Genomic DNA, 19810 nt, shown 5'->3' with positions numbered 1-19810 from the left:
AGCTTGAATCTTTTCGTATTAAAAGTCTTTAATGTCAGATTAACAGCAACAGAAGTGAGACATTCATTTAACAACAGGGCTAACCGCTAACACAGAGAAATGATGCGCAACTCCTCCTCACACCTTTCACTGGCAACAAGAGCTCTAAAGCATAGGTGTCAAACCAATTCCACAAAGGGCCAAGTGGGTGCTGGATTTTGTTCCAACCGATACAGCGCAAACAGTTTAACCAATGAATTTTCTGTTGAAACAAGCAGCACCTGACAAAGTTTAACTGATTACCCATGTCAGAGATCAGATTGGTCAAAAGGTGTCCTCTTCATTGGTTGGAAAGAAAACTTGCACCCACTTGGCCCTTTATGGAGTCAGTTTGACACCAGTGCTCTAGAGCAGGGGTCCCCAACCTTTTTTGCACCACGGACCGGTGTTATTTGGGTCTTTTTTTTTTCACGAACCGGTGTTCTGACAAATTTTGCAACGATGCGGTTCTGCGCATGCGCGTAACGTTAAACATAGCCGCAAAATGCGCAAATGCAGCGATTCCAAAGTAAACACTACAAACTTTCTTGAAAGAAAGGAATATTAACTTACGTTTGATCATGGAAGGACTTGTAGAAAAGTTCTCCTCAGATTCATCCTGCCATGTAAACTGCACACAACAGCTGCACACCGCGCTCACCATTAACGACTTCGCCTTGTCGTTAAACATTGATTAAGAAGCCCACTTCACAAAGATACGATGTTGGAAATTTTAGCAAGGTTTTCAATGCTCTTGTCGCGATGTCAGGATATTCCAGAATGACTTTAATCCGGAACCTCGGTAGAGTTGTTGTCTCAAATGTACGTTTAATAAGGTCGCCGTCATTTGCGATTTCTCTGTTTATTCACAAACGGGTCACGAATCCAATCCTTCGCAGTTCGTGGGTCTTCGAGGTTGTAGGCTCGTCAGGTGCCCTTTTCGCCGTAAAAATATCCTTTTCGCCGTAAAAATATCTCCAAAGACGTCTGTTTTCCAGTTATCTTCGCTCGTGTGGGGGCTAATTATTTCCAGGAACAAATGTGCTGCGCCCGCGGCCTAGTAATACGTTATTATCGAGGACAAGCGCACATAGATATATTATATACACAAACAAGATGTACTGCTAGCAGTCCAATCAATGGACCTCTATGACAACATTGTAATCTATCCCGTAGTATTATATCTAGAGTAATATGTAGCATATTGAAATGTACTTGATAAGTTTGAAAACCTTCGGGACGCGTAGCATGAATATTCCCCGTGCGCCTAAGAGTATTTTATTTCCCTCAAAGCAACCCCTTCCACTAAATGGCGCCCTAGGCAACCGTTTAGTTTGCCAATAGACCCTACCCACCGACGTCACAAAATCACGTGCTCGCTGTATGGTTGCACCCCCTTGTCCGTCATTTTGTGTCTGTATTATCAATGGTCTCAATTGATCGAGCAATTTATAATGCATTTCATGGAAGACCCGGTGCTTTCGGATGCCGTAAACTCACTTGATGCGTTGCATAAAAGGCGTTATGTGGAAAAGCTTCAGTTTATCCATTCGCCAGATCCATATTTGATGCCTAAATCGATGTTTTTCGACCCGCTGTCTCCGCCGTATTTGCCTGACATCTGCTAGCTACCCTGATATGTACAACTATCTTGTCCACACAAAATCAGCCTATTCTCACGAAAGTTTGAAAAACTTTAAGAGCTTGGAGGCTTATAAATACTTCGTTGCTGGTTGGGTGAAACAGGTCCTCGTCCACGAAAATTCGGCAGGAATCTATCTTGTGCTTGGAAAGCTGAGTTACGAAATTTTCAATTCAAAATCTTTTGTTATTGCTAACATCCACTGTCAAGTCTAATGTATTTCATGTCGTTTGTCAATGGAGTTAGGGCTTTTAATGTTTATATGGTTTAGCGATAGCACTCTCACTACATACATACGTGTATGTTGTCGGCGATTAGCCTAGCAATGATCTTAATTGTGGTTGTCAGCCCAAAACCCTCTAAATATATATTAAATGCATCTTACCAGATATAAAATGACTACTACATAATCTGTGGTAATCGTTTGGAGCCCAGTTTTCTCGTCGAATTGCAGCAGCCCATCTCGCTCTCTTCTCTCCGGGTCTCTCGGAATCCGGTAGAACTTCAAGTCTCTCCGTCTTCTCCGTCTATCTTCTCTGTTATTGCAACCGACCGCCACACACGCCTTCACCATTTTGATTATTAATGTTAACGAGCAGAAAAACACGTCGTAAATAGGAGGAATGTACGTAGCCGTAATAGGTAAACATGATGTGTTGACAGACAATTGGGCGGCACCAGTCAGGAGGAAGGAGTTGTGACGTCACGTGGGTAGGGTCTATACTAAGGGCGTCTGTCCTAATCGCAACAGCAATTTATCTATATCCAAGCATCTGTCACATGTTTCTAATAACATGCTTCTGCTTTACATTTTAACTGTCATCCTTACTTGCCCCCCTATGTTACCACAAAGCTGCGCGCCAGGTTTTTATTCTCCGTACACCTCATTCACATTCCAGCTAGTGTGAGATATCAACATCAGTTTGAACCTTTCAGGGCTGTTTTATGTTCACAGACACTCCCTCTAATGACTTTTCTGTGCATCGTGGGAGCATTGCTAATGTGATCTTGACTTATTATCGTCTGCGTTCTACTGTATCTTCTGGATAATGACTTCCACGTCTACTGCGGCGCTCAGCTTTTTTCCCCATCCACCAAACGACATGAAGATTAGGTCGTAATACTCTTCCTGTCAGTGCTCCAGCTGCCTTGTGGGAGTTTCAATAATAGCACATACTCTACAGGTAGATATGGTGTATTTTCAGAAAGACTCTTTGGCAGATAGAGCTGTTTTAGACAGATTTTAAAAGCACTTTGAGATCCCTCTGTGAGGTAAAGTGTAAGAAACTCAATTTATCTAAGAGTAATACATCTGATAAAAGATTTAGTCAGCGGCAGTGTGTTTCGTAAACATGATATATCAATTCTGTTTAAATAAAAGTGCACACATTTATGTCCATGGGGGAAAGTTCACAACAGCACACAAAAAGTATGCTAGCTTGAATATTAAATATTAAACATAAGTATGGTAACAAAAGATTTGTACTGCATTACTTCCCAAACTGTGAGACTAACTTCAACAGCAGCACCATCAAGGGGTCCTGGCAGCCACAGTAATACGGTGGTAGGTGGGTACCACACTTTTCTATATGGCGGTGCTCTCGGGGCATCATCTGGGCCGTCGGTTGTTATGGTGGGGTCCGGGGCTCCGGTTCCGGGCTGCCCCACGATGGCTTCATGGCGTTCTGCTCTTGCCTTCCTTTCTCTTTTCTACCTGGGCCAGGTATTTAATATCCAGGTATATCCAGGTATACCAGGATTTTCCAGGCAGGCAGGTGGTATGGACCCAAACGCAGGAAAAGGGAAGCGAGGCAGATAGACCGTGCAAAAAGTATTGACTTAAAGCCAACAAAACTCTTAAACAAAAGTCAGGGTACTAACAAAAGACTGGTATGAAAAAACTTACTAAGGCTGAGGAACACGAGGGCTACGACGTAGGAACGGGCAAGAATTGAAACTGACTTGAGCATCCACATTGTCACTGACAATGACGCAACATGGAGTGAAAAGAAACTGGGGACTTATATACACATGCAGACAAGGGGTAATGAGACAATGAGGAGCAGATGGGTGACACAGGAGGACGCAGATTGGAGGACACACTAGGAGCAGGCACAATAGGTGAAATCAATGGGCAATCACAGGGATACACTAGGAGGGAACCAACACAAAACCTAACAGCATCCTCCTTTGGCCCAGGCGCAGATTGCCGGCTGGACGCCGGCGGGGTGGTGCCCCCCTCTGGGTGGGGATGCTTTCCTACCTCGGGCCTAGTGGGCCGTGGGTGTCGTGCGGTGTGCCGTATCGGTTGGTGGGTTAAGGTAGTGGCTGGGCGTCGGTGTGGGCAGGCGTGGGCGGCGGTAATGCGCCCCGCATCCCTTACTATAGGGCCGATTAATGGGGGCGCAGATTGTCCGGGGGACCTCCCTGGGTCCTGGGGGGATGACAATGCCCCCTTTGCAGGAGCTGAGGGAGGAGTATTGGCCACATCATTCAGTTCTTCTTGGGGGATCCCAAGGCGTTCCCAAGCCAGCCGGGAGACATAGTCTCCCCAGCGTGTCCTCGGCGGCCCCACAGCCTCCTCCCAGTGGGACGTGCCCGGAACACCTCACTAAAGAGGCGCCCCGGAGGCATCCTGATCTGATGCCCAAGCCACATCATCTGGCTCCTCTCGATGCAGAGGAGCAGTGGCTCTACTCCGAGCCCCTCCCGGATGACCAAGCTTCTCACCTTATCTCCTAAGGAAGAGCCCGGACACCTTACAGAGGAAACTAATTTCAGCCGCTTGTATCCGGGATCTTGTTCTTTCGGTCAAGACCCACAGCTCATGAAGACAGGTGAGGGTAGGAACGTAGATAAACTGGTAAACAGACAGCTTTGTCTTTCGGCTCAGCTCCCTCTTCACCACGACGGACCGATGCAGAGTCCGCATCACTGCAGACACGATCCGCCTGTCAATCACCTGTTCCATTTTTCCGTCACTTGTAAACAAGAATGTTCCAAAATAACTTTCTGTACAGTATATTTAATGATAAAAAAAAATCTCGATATTTATACTTACTCAGTGTGAAACTTGAGCCTCTTTAGATGAACACAAAGCCGATATCCTGGCAGGAATCTTCCTCATTAGCTCTCAGTCTCTCTTTGTTTTTATTTTTTTTTTATAGCAGTTAGGCTTGAAAAGCTCCGGATGATCAGACAGGGGGACTTTCGCAATGTCTTTACCAGCATCAGGGCTGAGCATCTCGCTAACAATGGCTCTGCAGGCAGGTAGTATTAATGTGTCAGTCACAGTGTGGGGCTTTTTGGATTTAGCAACAAGTTCAGCAACAACGCTTCGAGGGCTTTCTCGTTTACATCTTAAGTGTTTCTCAAAAAAGTTGCCTGTTTCTCTGTTTTCACAAAGTCGAACCAAATAGTCCATTGACTTGTTTTGAAGCGACAGGTGTTTCGTTTGGAGATGACGTTTAATCTTACTTTGTTATCACACTCCTAATAACAATGTATTTCTTGTTGTTTGTTCTTCTCCTCTTCTGTCAGCTTTCTTCTTTTCTGTCCCCACATAACTCCTTTCTGCCCGCTGCTTTCTCCAAATAAACAAACCATCAGTGTTGTTAATAACGGCATTAGAATATAACGGCGTTACTAACGGCGTTATTTTTTTCAGTAACGAGTAATCTAATTAATTATTTTTCTCATCTTGGCAACACCGTTACCGTTACTGAGGTGGGTAAGGCGTGCGTTACTATGGGTTACTAAGTTGGTTGAATAAAAAAAATTCTGAGAGAGACGGACTCACGGAGACAAGAGAGCAGAGCAGGAGTGGGGAAGACGCCGTTGCAAACGCGATGCTAGGTGGCTCCAATAATACCTGACTGTAGCCATAGCCTACAAACTACGCTCACATGATATGGTAGATATCACATATTATAGAACTAGATGCAAATGACAGACACGGCTGCATTGGCAACATCTTTTAAGGACTACATGCGTTAGTAAACAGCCGCCATCTTAAAGCAGTAGACCTCTCAGGAAGGCTCTGATGTAGAGATCCTCCCTAGCGAACCTAAGTAACTTTTTTTTTTTTTTTTAATTTAATCTAAAATGGTCTTAAATCGGCAAAATCTTGACTTAAATCTATCTTTAAATGATGAGACAGTTTTAAAACTTAAACATGTTGAAAGTAGAAGGGAACTAATGCAATAACGGGAGCAATTTTAACAACTTTAACGGTTGATTCACAACTTTAAATGGCTTCCACACATAGCAAAGGTTACTATCTAGTTATCACAATACCCTTGTGTCTAGTTAAGTGGAGGGTAAAGAATTGGGCTAGGGCCAATTGTCCCAAAAACCCTTTAAACTTCACATTGTGTGACCTGTTTTTTTTTGTTGTTGTTTGTTTTTGTTTTGTTTTGTTTTTTGAGAAAAAAAACACGAAAATTATCACTAGTTACTTTGCCAAGTAACTAATTACTCTTAAATTCAGGTAACTGAGTTACTAACGCAATTACTTTTTGGGAAAAGTAATTTGTAACTGTAATTAATTACTTTTTTGAAGTAAAATTAACAACACTGCAAACCATAATGAACAACCACAATGCGAGTATATAAAATTCCCATGTGATACATTCAAACCGTTCAGACCATAAGGACACTCAGATCCCTGTTCTCTGTCTAAGCTGCTGAGCTGGACAGGTCAAAAGAAAATAAAAGTAATTGTTTTCCTTTGCAGTAATGTGTGAACAACCTTTTACATCATGGCTCATTTTGAAATCTTACAGACCTGTCAATCTCATGACATCAACATCAAAATGACTTTCTGGGAAACAAACCTTCCACTAACCTCTCACCAAGTCCAAAGGTGTTGCTTCTTGTCTCAGTGTGCTGAAACCAACAGCTCTGCAGATAACCGAGATCCAAGGGAAAGCCTGACTAGCTTATCTATGATTCTGTACCGGGTCAGAAATTCAAGTTGGCTCTGTTTTGTTTCGACTTTTTTCATCTTGTAAAGGCTTTGGGGCTTACTTTCAAACTGAAGATGAACTTATTATTCTTTTATTCATTAGTTTCTTGTTTTTCCTGAGAGATTCATAAAAAAGGCAGCCAGTATATTGTTTTTCTGAATCAAAATGCTTTGCTCGCTGTGACTTAAAACCATTGTGATGTGAAGAAAGAAAGATCTTCACAGTTTCCAAACTGCTGCGGTAAAACACATGTCTCAGCATGAAGAAGTTGTATCTTCCATCGCTCAGTTCTGAATGCCTTTAACGCTGGAACATCGAGGAGTTTGAAATAGTACTTTTGTGGTTGTTTAGTTTCTTGAAAATGCAGCCAGACAAAAAGGATTTAAGGACAGAAAGGACAGACATGGGTAATAGGCAGTGGTGGCGTTACATTTACTTGAGTATCATGTACAGTGCTGGCCAAAAATATTGGCAGTATTTGCAAATCATGGTGGAAAATAAGTATTTGGTCAATACCAAAAGTTAATCTCAATACTTTGTTATGTACCCATTGTTGGCAATAACGGAGGCCAAACGTTTTTTGTAACTCTTCACAAGCTTTTCACACACTGTTGCTGGTATTTTGGTCCATTCCTCCATACAGATCTCCTCTACAGCAGTGATGTTTTGGGGCTGTCGTTGGGCAACATGGACTTTCAACTCCCTCCGCAGATTTTCTATGGGGTTGAGATCTGGAGACTGGCTAGGCCACTCCAGGACCTTGTAATGCTTCTTACGAAGCCACTCCTTTGTTGGCCTGGCTGTGTGTTTGGGATCATTGTCATGCTGAAAGACCCAGTCACGTCTCATCTTCAATGCCATTGCTGATGGAAGGAGATTTTCACTCAAACTCTCTCGATACATGGCCCCATTCATTCTTTCCTTTACACAGATCAGTCGTCCTGGTCCCTTTGCAGAAAAACAGCCCCAAAGCATGATGTTTCCACCCCCATGCTTCACAGTGGGTATGGTGCAATTCAGTATTCTTTTTACCTCCAAACAAGAGAAAAAGTTCTATTTTGGTTTCATCTGACCATAACACATTCTCTCAATCCTCTTCTGGATCATCCAAATGCTCTCTACCGAACCGCAGACGGGCCTGGACGTGTACTTTCTTCAGCAGGGGGATACGTCTGGCAGTGCAGGATTTGAGTCCCTGGCGGCGCATTGTGTTACTGATAGTAGCCTTTGTTACTGTGGTCCCAGCTCCCTGTAGGTGATTCACTAGGTCAGCCGTGTGGTTCTGGGTTTTTGCTTCCCGTTCTTGTTATCATTTTGACGTCACAGGGTGAGGAGGGAGTTGAAAGTCCGTGTTGCCCAACAACAGCCCCAAAACATCACTGCTCTAGAGGAGCTCTGCATGGAGGAATGGGCCAAAATACCAGCAACAGTGTGTGAAAAGCTTGTGAAGAGTTACAGAAAACGTTTGGCCTCTGTTATTGCCAACAAAGGGTACATTACAAAGTATTGAGATGAACTTTTGGTATTGACCAAATGCTTATTTTCCACCATGATTTGCAAATAAATTCTTTAAAAATCAAACAATGTGATTTTCTGTTTGTTTTTTTCTACATTCTGTCTCTCATGGTTGAGGTTTAACTATGTTGACAATTACAGGTCTCTCAAATATTTTCAAGTGGGAGAACTTGCACAATTAGTGGTTGACTAAATACTTATTTGCCCGACTGTAAATGGAGTTAGTGACATAATTTGCCGGATAACACTTCATGACATCAGTCATAAGAATTCAGTAATGCGCATAATAGTGTCATGTCATAATTATGAAGGTCTAATGACAGTCTTATGACTTTTTTAAAATGATTTTTAGGGGTGTCAAACGATTAAAGTTTTTAATCGAGTTAATTACAGCTTAAAAATTAATTAATCGCAATTCAAACCATCTATAAAATATGCCATATTTTTCTGTCAATTATTGTTGGAATGGAAAAATAAGACACAAGATGGATATATACATTCAACATACGGTACATAAGTACTGTATTTGTTTATTATAACAATAAATCAACAAGATGACATTAACATTATTAACATTCTGTTAATGCGATCCATGGATAGAAAGACTTGTAGTTCTTTAAAGATAAATGTTAGTACAAGTTATAGAAATTTTATATTAAAACCCCTCTGAATGTTTTCGTTTTAATAAAATTTGTAAAATTTCAATCAAAAAATAAACTAGTAGCCCGCCATTGTTGATGTCAATAATTACTTACACAATGCTCATGGGTGCTGAAGCCTATAAAATCAGTCCCACCCATTCGCCAGCAGAGGGCGACAAAACTCCAAAAAACACAATTAACAAGATGACATTTCACTGTGCTGTCATTTTAATCTGTTTGAGCGGGGCATGTGCGTTAATTGCGTCAAATATTTTAACGTGATTAATTTAAAAAAATAATTACCGCCCGTTAACGCGATAATTTTGACAGCCCTAAAAATTTTACCTAGTTACCCAAATAAATCAACAAATAAACCTCACTGGACTATAAGCCGCAGGATTCAAAATTATCTTAACTATATATACTACCATTGACTGTGAGGCAGACTTAGAAATACACTATGTTCTAAATCAGGGGTGTCCAAACTTTTTGCAAAGGGGGCCAGATTTGATGTGGTAAAAATGTGGGGGGCCGACCTTGGCTGACGTCCTTTACGTAGAACAATACATTTAAGCAAATTTTAGCAACCCATTCTGTGTGTCACATTTGCTTTATTTATTTATTTATTTAATTCATAATTTCAACAATGTCACAACTAGCCTTTGTGGGGTTCTCTTTCAACTCTCGGGCTCTCGCAAAATACTGCTGCTGTGAAATTGAACTAGCTTCAAGTTGCTTCAATTTCTCGCTGCGTATCTTCCCTGTAATCTGGTCATAAATGTCAACGTGTCTCGTTTGGTAATATCGCCTCACATTTTGAACTCTTTAAAAACAGCGACTATCTGTTTGCAAATGAGGCGGACACAGTTGTTGTGTATTTTAGTGAAGAAATAGTCCAATTTCCACCTATCCTTGAAGCGTCGGCCGTCGCAGTCATCTTTTTTTTGTTGTTGTCGCCAGTTTAGAAAATTGGGAGTAAAGGGTCACACGGGGTAATGTTGCTTAGAGTGATGCTGCCTTTTAGTGGGTCAATGAGAAGCAGCATTTAGTGTGTAAGCTACTTCATATGCTGGAAGCTGTACAGTACTGCTGACCAATTTATTAAGTGTGTGCGGGCCAGACGTTATTGATTTTATGACAGAGGCTGGGGGCCGGATTAAATTTGACCAAGGGCCGCATTTGGCCCCCGGGCCGGACTTTGGACATGTCTGTTCTAAATAGTATCCGACTCTGTGTCCCCAGCAAATTCAACCACGAGAACATCGTACGCTGCATCGGCGTCAGTCTCAACATCCTGCCACGCTTCATCCTGCTGGAACTCATGACCGGAGGAGACATGAAGAGCTTCCTGAGGCAGAACAGGCCTCAACGCGTAAGTCACCTTCGCCGATTTGTCACTTTGTGCTCGTTGCAGCGTTTTTTAAAAGCGAGATGTGCTGCTTTTAGGGTCGAGCTGCTTCTTTGAGCATGCACGAGCTGCTGCAGATGGCCAGAGACATTGCCAGGGGTTGTCGCTACTTGGAAGAGAATCACTTCATTCACAGGTACTGATTTAGTAGACAACCATCTTGCAAGCATACAGCATTTTTTTTCAAATATCTCATGTGTTCTGCTTGATATATTTATATAGAGATATTGCTGCTAGAAATTGCCTATTGACATGCCCTGGAGTGGAACGGGTGGCCAAGATCGGCGATTTTGGCATGGCTAGAGATATTTACAGGTTTGTTCATGTTCTTATGCTATGCAACATCTCAATAAAGTTGTATTTATTAAGGACCTGTTTAATGTTTAAACTAGGGATGTACCGAAAGCAAAATTCTTGGCCTAAACTAACACCAGAGGGCGCTGATGCGATGTGAACGCTAGCTCTGAGATTCAGTACAGGAGGGAACGTGATTGTGACCTGTCACAGAGTAGCATTAAAGCCCGATACTGTGGACATACAGTATTTACGTATTTTTCTGGCCCGTAACCTTTAAAGCAATGGCTGTCTTGTTTGTTTATTTGTCAATTTTTTAAACTGATAATTTTCTTTTGTCTATTTATTTTGTCGTCATTGTAAGACAACTTAAGACTTCATGCACAAAAGACTTAACAGTTTGCTAAGTGTAAATTAGAATTAGTGTATTTATGGTTACTAAATTTTTTCAGATTGAATGTCTACCTCAGATTTTGTGCAATGTTCCTCATATTTGTGAAATGCTGTGTGGACGTTTGTCACCATGCATGCATCTTTGTTCTGGCACTAAAGATTGGTTAAAGCAACATATTTTTGCGTTTCTTTCTGCGATTTGTCAACTTTCACTCTAGGGGAAAAATCTGACTTCCAAATTTGAAAGAAAAAATTATAGTGATAATTAAAGATGTCCCGATCGATCGGGTCTGATCACGTCATTTTCAAAGTATCGGAATTGGCAAAAAAAAAAAAATATCGGACATGCCTTTTTTGATATATATATATATATATATATATATTTTTTTTTTTTTATTAAATCGTTTTCTAATTGTATTTAACGTTACAGACAAAATGTCTTACACGCATCCAGAGTCTTTAGTTTTGGCTTAAAGTAGGGCTATCAAATTTATCGCATTAATGGCAGTAATTAATTTTTTAAAAATTAATCACGTTAAATTATTTAATGCAATTAACGTATGCACTGCACGACCTACTCACACATTGTCGCACTCAATCTATAATGGCACCATTTTACATATATATAGAGCTAAAAGGCAGCGTAAAATGAGTAGAATGAATTTTGGCAGTCTTTGGAGCCTTTTTTTTAATTGGCATAAGACTTACTATCCCCCCCTCAACAATTAGAAATATCGTGGGAAGCAATGTGGGGAAGCAAGGTAGTAGTTGATCTTTTTCTTAACACCCTATGTTATTTCCCAACGCAGAGAAGATATATGAATTGGTGCCGCTACGCACAGTCATGGTTTCACTTCCCATCATGCATTTGGGCAGAACAGTTAAATGGCTACAGTATCATTTACTGAAAGCTCAACAAATACACTAGATGACAATATTTAGTCACAATAGACAAAGTCACATTTATTCTTTAGAATTACAGGTCTTTCTATCCGTGGATCCCTCTCATAGAAAGAATGTTAATAATGTAAATGCCATCTTGAGGATTTATTGTCATTATAAACAAATACAGTACTTATGTACTGTATGTTGAATGTATATATTCGTCCGAGTTTTATTCATTTTTTTCTTAATGCATTGCCAAAATGTATATGATCGGGAAAAATTATCGGGAATGATTGGAATTGAATCGGGAGCAAAAAAAAAGCAATCGGTTCGGGAAATATCGGGATCGGCAGATACTCAAACTAAAACGATCGGGATCGGATCGGGAGCAAAAAAACATGATCGGAACAACCCTAGTGATGACCCTTTGTCCGCTATTAAAAGGAAGTAGATTTCTTCCGTGACTTAGGCAGCTTATAGAGCCACCAAATTTGCCATGATTACTGCCAAAAATTTGGCCCATTGGTTTTAAATAAGGGCGTGGCAGCTCGGTAGCGCCTCCTTTATTGTAGGACCCTCTTCAATAGGGTTTTTTCTCCTAGGTGTGTGAATGTATTTCTAATCCCCAAAAAAGAGGCGAGTTTCGAACATGTTAGGTTCTAATGAGATGATGAGAGGAGGATGATCTGCTACCAGCCTGATCTGCATGCCGTCCGAGGGCCCGTTCAGTCCTGCTTGCAGGCCTGGTTTCACTTATTTCTAGTAGATTTACCCTGAAAACAAGGGAATTTAACTAGTTTTAAGGAGGTGTGTTTTTTCAGTATATACTTTAATCTCACAAAACACGCAAAAAAATGTTGCATGGTGTAGTAGTACAAGATTTGTACTTGTACTCTGACATACTGTATGTACTGTATTTCATATATTTTTTCTGATGTCCAGAGCCAGCTACTACAGGAAAGGGGGTCGTGCCATGCTGCCGGTCAAGTGGATGCCGCCTGAGGCTTTCATGGAGGGTATCTTCACCTGCAAGACTGATACTTGGTGAGCACTCTATATCAAATTAAACTGTACATGAGGTACTCCTGCACATTTATTTTGGTTGAATTTCATGTTAAGCATTTGACCTCATTATTTGAAACCACACACCATTTGCAAATACGTCCCGCTGAGACAGGTGTTCATAGATGCGGTATCTTCACACTAGCGTCTGCCTAAAGGTTTTGTATTAAATTACAAACATATAACAAACTAATTGGACAAACCTAGGATAAAAGGTTACAATCCCTTGAGAAATACAGTAATGAATATATAAAGCAGATGTGGCTTCGTAAAGTAAAATCCTCATCACCGTAAAAGCAAATGCAGGATCGTCCAGTAAATTACTTCATCATCACAGGATCCTTTTTTTAAAAGGAAGTTGCTTGAGGGGGAAAATAGCATCAACATTAAGTACCACAACCATATGGACACAACTGTCAGGGTGTGGATGTAAAAAACAAAATGGACATAAAACAGAGGCTTGATAAATGCTCTGAAGATTAGGAAAAGCCCAACCTTTGAACTGCAAACACAATTGGATTCGTCCCTTCAGGCGTAACAGCTTTGTAGCGATGATTCCGTAGTGACCCAAAACAAAGGGAAAAAACAACATGTCACCTCTGTTATTCAGTAGACTAGAACAAAAAACAGTGTTCTGCCCCCCCACCCATCTGATAGTCTGCTTTACAAATGCATTCTTATGATCCATGACCTTCAATTATGTTTTATACAGAAAAAAAAAGTTAACACGTTTGAGTTCCATCCCTCCGCTGGCAACGTAACCCAAAATTTCCGCCTGGAAATTGACCCCCTTTAAGTGCCCCTAAATAGCACCTAAAGCTCAAAATAACTAACCAAAAACATGTATTATACGTCCCCGGTTTACGACATACTTACACGATTTTTTTCTACAACACTAGTTTCGTCCGCCATTTTTTCTCCAGCCATTTTTTTTTCTCATTTATTTGGTATACCTTATCGTACCTCATAGTATCCTACTTTTTAGTTTACTTTATTAAAAGGGAACCTCAGACTTAAAGACTTGTTGGCTGCAATAAGACACAATTGTTCACTATTACTAAAATATGTTATTAGAAACACATAAAATATTGCCATTGATTTAAAAATCTATAATATTTAGTACATGTTTTGACCTACAGAGGGCGTCACGTTTTAAGCGTGCAACGGACGCTCGGGATGATGACGTAGATTGTAAGGGCGTATTGCATGCAGTGCTGGCCAAAAGTATTGGCACCCCTGCAATTCTCTCAGATAATGCTCAATTTCTCCCAGAAAATGATTGGAATTGCAAATGCTTTGGTAGTAATATCTTCATTTATTTTACTTGCAATGAAAAAAAACAAAAGACAATGGGAAAAAAAATTAAAATCTAGGGTTGTTCCGATCATGTTTTTTTGCTCCCGATCGTTTTAGTTTGAGTATCTGCCGATCCCGATATTTCTGGATCCGATTGCTTTTTTTTTTTGCTCCCGATTCAATTCCAATCATTCCCGATAATTTTTCCCGATCATATACATTTTGGCAATGCATTAAGAAAAAAATGAATAAAACTCGGACGAATATATACATTCAACATACAGTACATAAGTACTGTATTTGTTTATTATGACAATAAATCCTCAAGATGGCATTTACATTATTAACATTCTTTCTGTGAGAGGGATCCACGGATAGAAAGACTTGTAATTCTTAAAGGATAAATGTGACTTTATATTGTGACTAAATATTGCCATCGAGTGTATTTGTTGAGCTTTCAGTAAATGATGCTGTAGCCATTTAACCGTTCTACCCAAATGCATGATGGGAAGTGCAACCATGACTGTGCGTAGTGGCACCAATTGATATATCTTCTCTGCGTTGGGAAATAACATAGGGTGTAAAGAAAACAACTACTACCTTTCTTCCCCACATTGCTTTCCCACGATGTTTCTAATTATTGAGAGAGGGATTTTAAGGCTTTAGCCTATTAAATAAAGGCTCCAAAGACTGCCAAAATTCACTCTACTCATTTTACGCTGCCTTTTAGCTCTATTTATAGGTAAAACAGCCGCATTACAGATTGAACGCGACAATGCGTGAGTGGGTTGTGCAGTGCATGCGTTAATTGCGTTAAATATTTTAACGTGATAATTTTTTTTTTTTAAATTAATTACCGCCGTTAACGGGATAAATTTGATAACCCTACTTTAAGCCTAAAGACTCTGGATGAGTGTAACATATTATGTCTGTAACGTTAAATACAATTAGAAAACGATTTAATTAAAAAATATATATAAATTAAAAAAAGGCATGTCTGATATTTTTTTGCCGATTCCGATACTTTGAAAATGACGTGATCGGACCTGATCGATCGGGACATCTTTAATTATTAATTAAATCATAATCATTTTACACAAAACTCCAAAAATGGGCCCGACAAAAGTATTGGCACCCTTTGGAAAATCATGTGATGCTTCTCAAATTTGTGTAATTAACAGCACCAATTACTTACATGTGGCACATAACAGGTGGTGGCAATAACTAAATCACACTCGCAGCCCTTTAAAACGGATTAAAGTTGACTCAACCCCTGTCCTGTGTCCTTGTGTGTACCGCATTGGGCATGGAGAAAAGAAAGAAGACCAAAGAACTGTCTGTGGACTTGAGAAGCAAAATTGTGAGGAAACATGGGCAATCTCAAGGCTACAAGTCCATTTCCAAAGACCTGAATGTTCCTCTATCTACCATGCGCAGTGTCATCAATAGGTGTGAAGCCCATGGCACGGACGGAAAAGAAAAATTGACGAGAGATTTCAACTAAAGATTGTGCGGATGCTGAATAAAGAACCTCGACTAACATCCAAACAAGTTCAAGCTGTCCTGCAGTCTAACGGTGCAACAGGGTACTATCCGTCAGCTTCTGAATGAAAAGGGAGTCTAGGGTAGGATACCCGGGAAAACCCCACATCTGACCCAGAGACAAAAAAGTCAGACAGGAGTTTGCCAAAACTTACCTGAGAAAGCCAAAACCGTTTTGGAAGACAAAAGGAGAGCTTTTTGGGGAAATGCATTAACATAGAATTTACAGGGGAAAAAACGAGGCCTTCAAAGAAAAGAACACGATCCCCATTGTATATACAGCACATACAATACATGTACATACAATATTGAGACCAAACCTACGCCCTTGGTAGATTGTCATTGTCACTTGACAAATACTGTATTGGCCCGAATATAAGACTGTTTTTCGCATTGGAATAAGGCCGAAAAAGTGGGAGTTGTCTTATATTCGGGGTCTAGGCATTATACCCATTCACGACGTTAGATGGCGCCAGATATCATTGAAGCGAATGCTGAACTTGAGGAGTAATGTTCTGTAATGACAGATCTCAGCTACAGCTAAAATAAATGAAGATATTAGCATATTGGCCCGAATATAAGATGGTATTTTATGCATTGAAATAAGACTGAAAAAGTGGGGGTCGTCTTATATTCGCGGTCTAGACGTTATACCCATTCACGACGTAGATGGCGCCAGATATCATTGAAGCGATGTTCTGTCATGACAGATTCAGCTACTCTCTAGTTTAACCAGTTTGCATTATTTTATTGCAATATTTTTCCTTATTCAGGTTTGTTTCAAGACTACAGTTACAGTTAGACTTCACTTTGATGGTTAATGCAGTTATTGCAATTTTGTTGTTTTATCACAACAGGTTGGTTTATTTACATTTCAAAAACCAGAAGCCATTCATTTCCAAATGTGATTGCACTTTAGTTTACATATTTAAATGTTCAGATATTAAGATTTGAATGAGGCAAATTAACGTGCTTTTTCTCTCAAATATATTGTTGTAATCATTTGTTTCAGATGTACTGTAATTATTTTCTGTATAAAAATTAATTTGGTGTTCAAACTTGAGTCTTGAAAAAGAGGGGGTCGTCTTTTAATCAGGGCCGTCTTATATTCATGCCAATTCGGTATATTAACATACACAATAATCTCTTTACTATCCAGGATACAAAAAATAAACAATTGTCTTAATACCACTCAGCACTGTCTGTCTAAATAAATTAAATACAACTGAAAAAACCTCTTAGTTAGGGTATACCAAAAATAAATAAGAATAGAACCTTCCTTCAAGTAAAACACTACTGCTTTTGTCTACAAACACAACCGAACTCAACAAAAAATGAAAGCTCATTTGGGCTGTTTTTAAGACCACATAAATAAAATAAAAATGAACACTACATTTCTCACAGTTTAACTAACGTTAACAGTAGAAAACATACTAAAGGACACTTCTCTTTAAGTAGCTTCCTACTCAAGTTTTGCACTTTAGCAAAATCATACAGTTTAATGTTATGTTAACTCTGATGCAGGTCGGACTTTCAGTAGCAAAATTAGTGGTGTGTTCCTCACCTCCACAAAATTGACGTCTTTTTACATTACTTACAGTGGTTGCTGCTGCTGCTGCTGGCTGAAATAAAATTCTAATATCCCTCGTCTTCGAAGGGGGCGGAGGAGGCGACATGTTGTTGACATGTTGTATTTCTGTCGGGCTGTGAGTGCGTGTGTGTGTGTGTGGGGGGGGGGGGGGGTCATGTCATCAGCCAATTAAACATGTGCTTGAGAGAAAAAAATGGACTGGCACACTCAGCAAGTGAAAAGGGGATAAATGTCAGCCTGAACATATTGAAAGTAATTCACTTAATAATGGTAGGCTCGATTCTATCCATACAACATATGGAAAGACAATCTAAATTACCAATTTAACTACTGAACTCATAATATAATGCCAATAAGGTTGCTTTAAAGTTGGTGGGGACAATTTAAGCATCCTGAAACGTTGGTAGTGTCATGTCCCTACCGTCCCTGTGCAAATCTACGCCCTTGCAATAAAGGCTTTCTATTGAATTATAAAACAACACTTGTATCGAACGTCATCAGACTGCTTTTGATTGTTGTGGTTGGAGTGTGCCTTTAGGTGCCGGTTCACAATTGGACAAAGGAGCAATGCAGACAGAAGTGCGCTGGTTTTCTTTCATACTGTGATTCTGTCTTCACATGAAGCCAAATAAAAGAGTATGACGCTAATGCATAAGCCCATGCTGAGCATACATAATACATTTAGAGTTGTAATTGCAATACGGTGTAACCACAATATTTTCCAAGCTTTTAAAACAACATATTTCTGTAATATGCTCCAAATGAATAAAATCCCTAACGTGTAAAAACACTGCTCACTAGTAGATATGTGTCTCCCTCTGCAGGTCATTTGGAGTACTGCTATGGGAGATCCTCTCTTTGGGTTACATGCCCTATCCATGTAAGACCAACCAGGAGGTGCTTGAGTTTGTCACCAGTGGTGGCAGGATGGATCCCCCGGAGGGCTGTCCAGGTCCAGTGTAAGTGTTCTGAAAGCAAACTGGCCAAGTGGTGAATTCGTTCCAAACCATTCATAGTTACGTATGTGTTTAGATATCGGATCATGTGTGTTTAGATATCGGATCATGACACAGTGTTGGCAGCATTGTCCTGAACATCGACCCAACTTCTCGACTATACTGGAGAGAATCAACTACTGCACTCAGGTACGCTATATATCAATACACTAGGTAGATCCTGAACGAGAAAGGTATGAAGTGTTTTTAAATGCAACCCATATGGAAAAGCAATTGAAAAAGCATGTAAAATTTTACATGAATTCCAGTAATAAACTTTAATAAGTATCATGCTATGATTTACTTTTGACAGTGGCCGCTTTTGCATTCTTTTCATACAAAATAGTTTAAGGATTTAAGTATGAAACAACTATACTAAGGGTCTTGCCCAACTGGAGAATGTTTTTACTGGTATGTATGCCCCTGTTGGATTCGAACCCAAATCCCCTGGGTGAGACATACAAACTCACCTCCTATGTGTGTGTATGCATATGGCAGAAAACACTCAGGTTACTTGAAGTTCCATTCTGAGTCCCCCAATTTGGCCAAATTTCAAAATTGTGCGATATGCATGTGTGATACATCATTGGAAAGCTTGAAATATCAATTTTCTGGGGGAAGAAGAATTTTGAACAGGAGGGCTTTTTTTATTTATTTATTTATTTTTATTTTATTTTTTAAAGTTTTTTAAACAGCAAAACCCTATCTGGAAGTGAGAGCACGCGAGAGCAGAATTACAGACGTCGTGACTTTAACAAGATATTATCGCAGAGTTACCTTGTTTTGATCCAAAAACTCCATGTAGCACCTAGTGTCAAGACACAGTTGTGAATGGCCACAGCTGGATTTTTGGGGGGATTTTATGAGTGAAACATGGTAATATAACAAGGGTCGCAATGAAGAAATCGAAGACATCAAGGAGTGGTCGAGATTTTCTTTGTCATATATTTACACTTTTAAACTTTTTTTTTTTTCAATTTTTCTTTGTTTGGATCGATTATTTATCATCTAACATATCGGAGAAAATGCAAAAGTAACAACAACCAAAAAAATACAATTAAAGAGCATACGACATGAGAAAAAAAGTCTTAAATAGGATTATTATGTGAATTAGAATCATATTTTGAAACGATTCGACTATATACAACAATTTAGCAAAGCGCAGATGACGAGAAATTAGTTTTTTAATCTGGCGGTTAGCCACGCCTACCATTATAGGGGCTCTAGCGTCCCCAACAGGTGGATGACGTCAGCGGGAGACTGGGCTCATCGGTTTTACTATTCAGCCCAATGAGGGGGAATTATTCAGAACGAGGAAAACGCGACAAAGAGATCCGCAAAATGTCATTGTTTCAGTCTCTCTATTCCAATATTTTTACAGGATATTCTTTTTATCCAAGTATTTTTCCCCAATAGCGAAATAAATGGCTTGAGAAGGACCAGTCAGCTCGTCGAGGGGGAACTATTCACAACGAGGAAAATGCGACGAAGAGAGCTGCAAAATGTCATTGTTTCTGTCTCTTTACTTCAATATTTTTACAGGATATTCTTTTTATCCAAG

General features: G+C 39.9%; 1 protein-coding gene across 1 annotated transcript in view; it reads left to right on the top strand.

Annotated features, from left to right (window-relative positions):
• ltk (leukocyte receptor tyrosine kinase) overlaps positions 1-19810 on the top strand; it is a 158750-nt gene that overhangs the window by 127056 nt on the left and 11884 nt on the right. Inside the window, exons 23-28 of the mRNA XM_057859005.1 lie at positions 10026-10155; positions 10230-10327; positions 10414-10506; positions 12706-12807; positions 18079-18213; positions 18309-18399. Coding sequence (XP_057714988.1) covers positions 10026-10155; positions 10230-10327; positions 10414-10506; positions 12706-12807; positions 18079-18213; positions 18309-18399 — 649 coding nt within the window. The remainder of the gene's footprint in view (positions 1-10025; positions 10156-10229; positions 10328-10413; positions 10507-12705; positions 12808-18078; positions 18214-18308; positions 18400-19810) is intronic.

The sequence above is a fragment of the Corythoichthys intestinalis genome, chromosome 15 (assembly GCF_030265065.1).
Source record: "Corythoichthys intestinalis isolate RoL2023-P3 chromosome 15, ASM3026506v1, whole genome shotgun sequence".
Taxonomy (NCBI): Eukaryota; Metazoa; Chordata; class Actinopteri; order Syngnathiformes; family Syngnathidae; genus Corythoichthys; species Corythoichthys intestinalis.
This window is presented reverse-complemented; position numbering and strand designations above follow the sequence as displayed.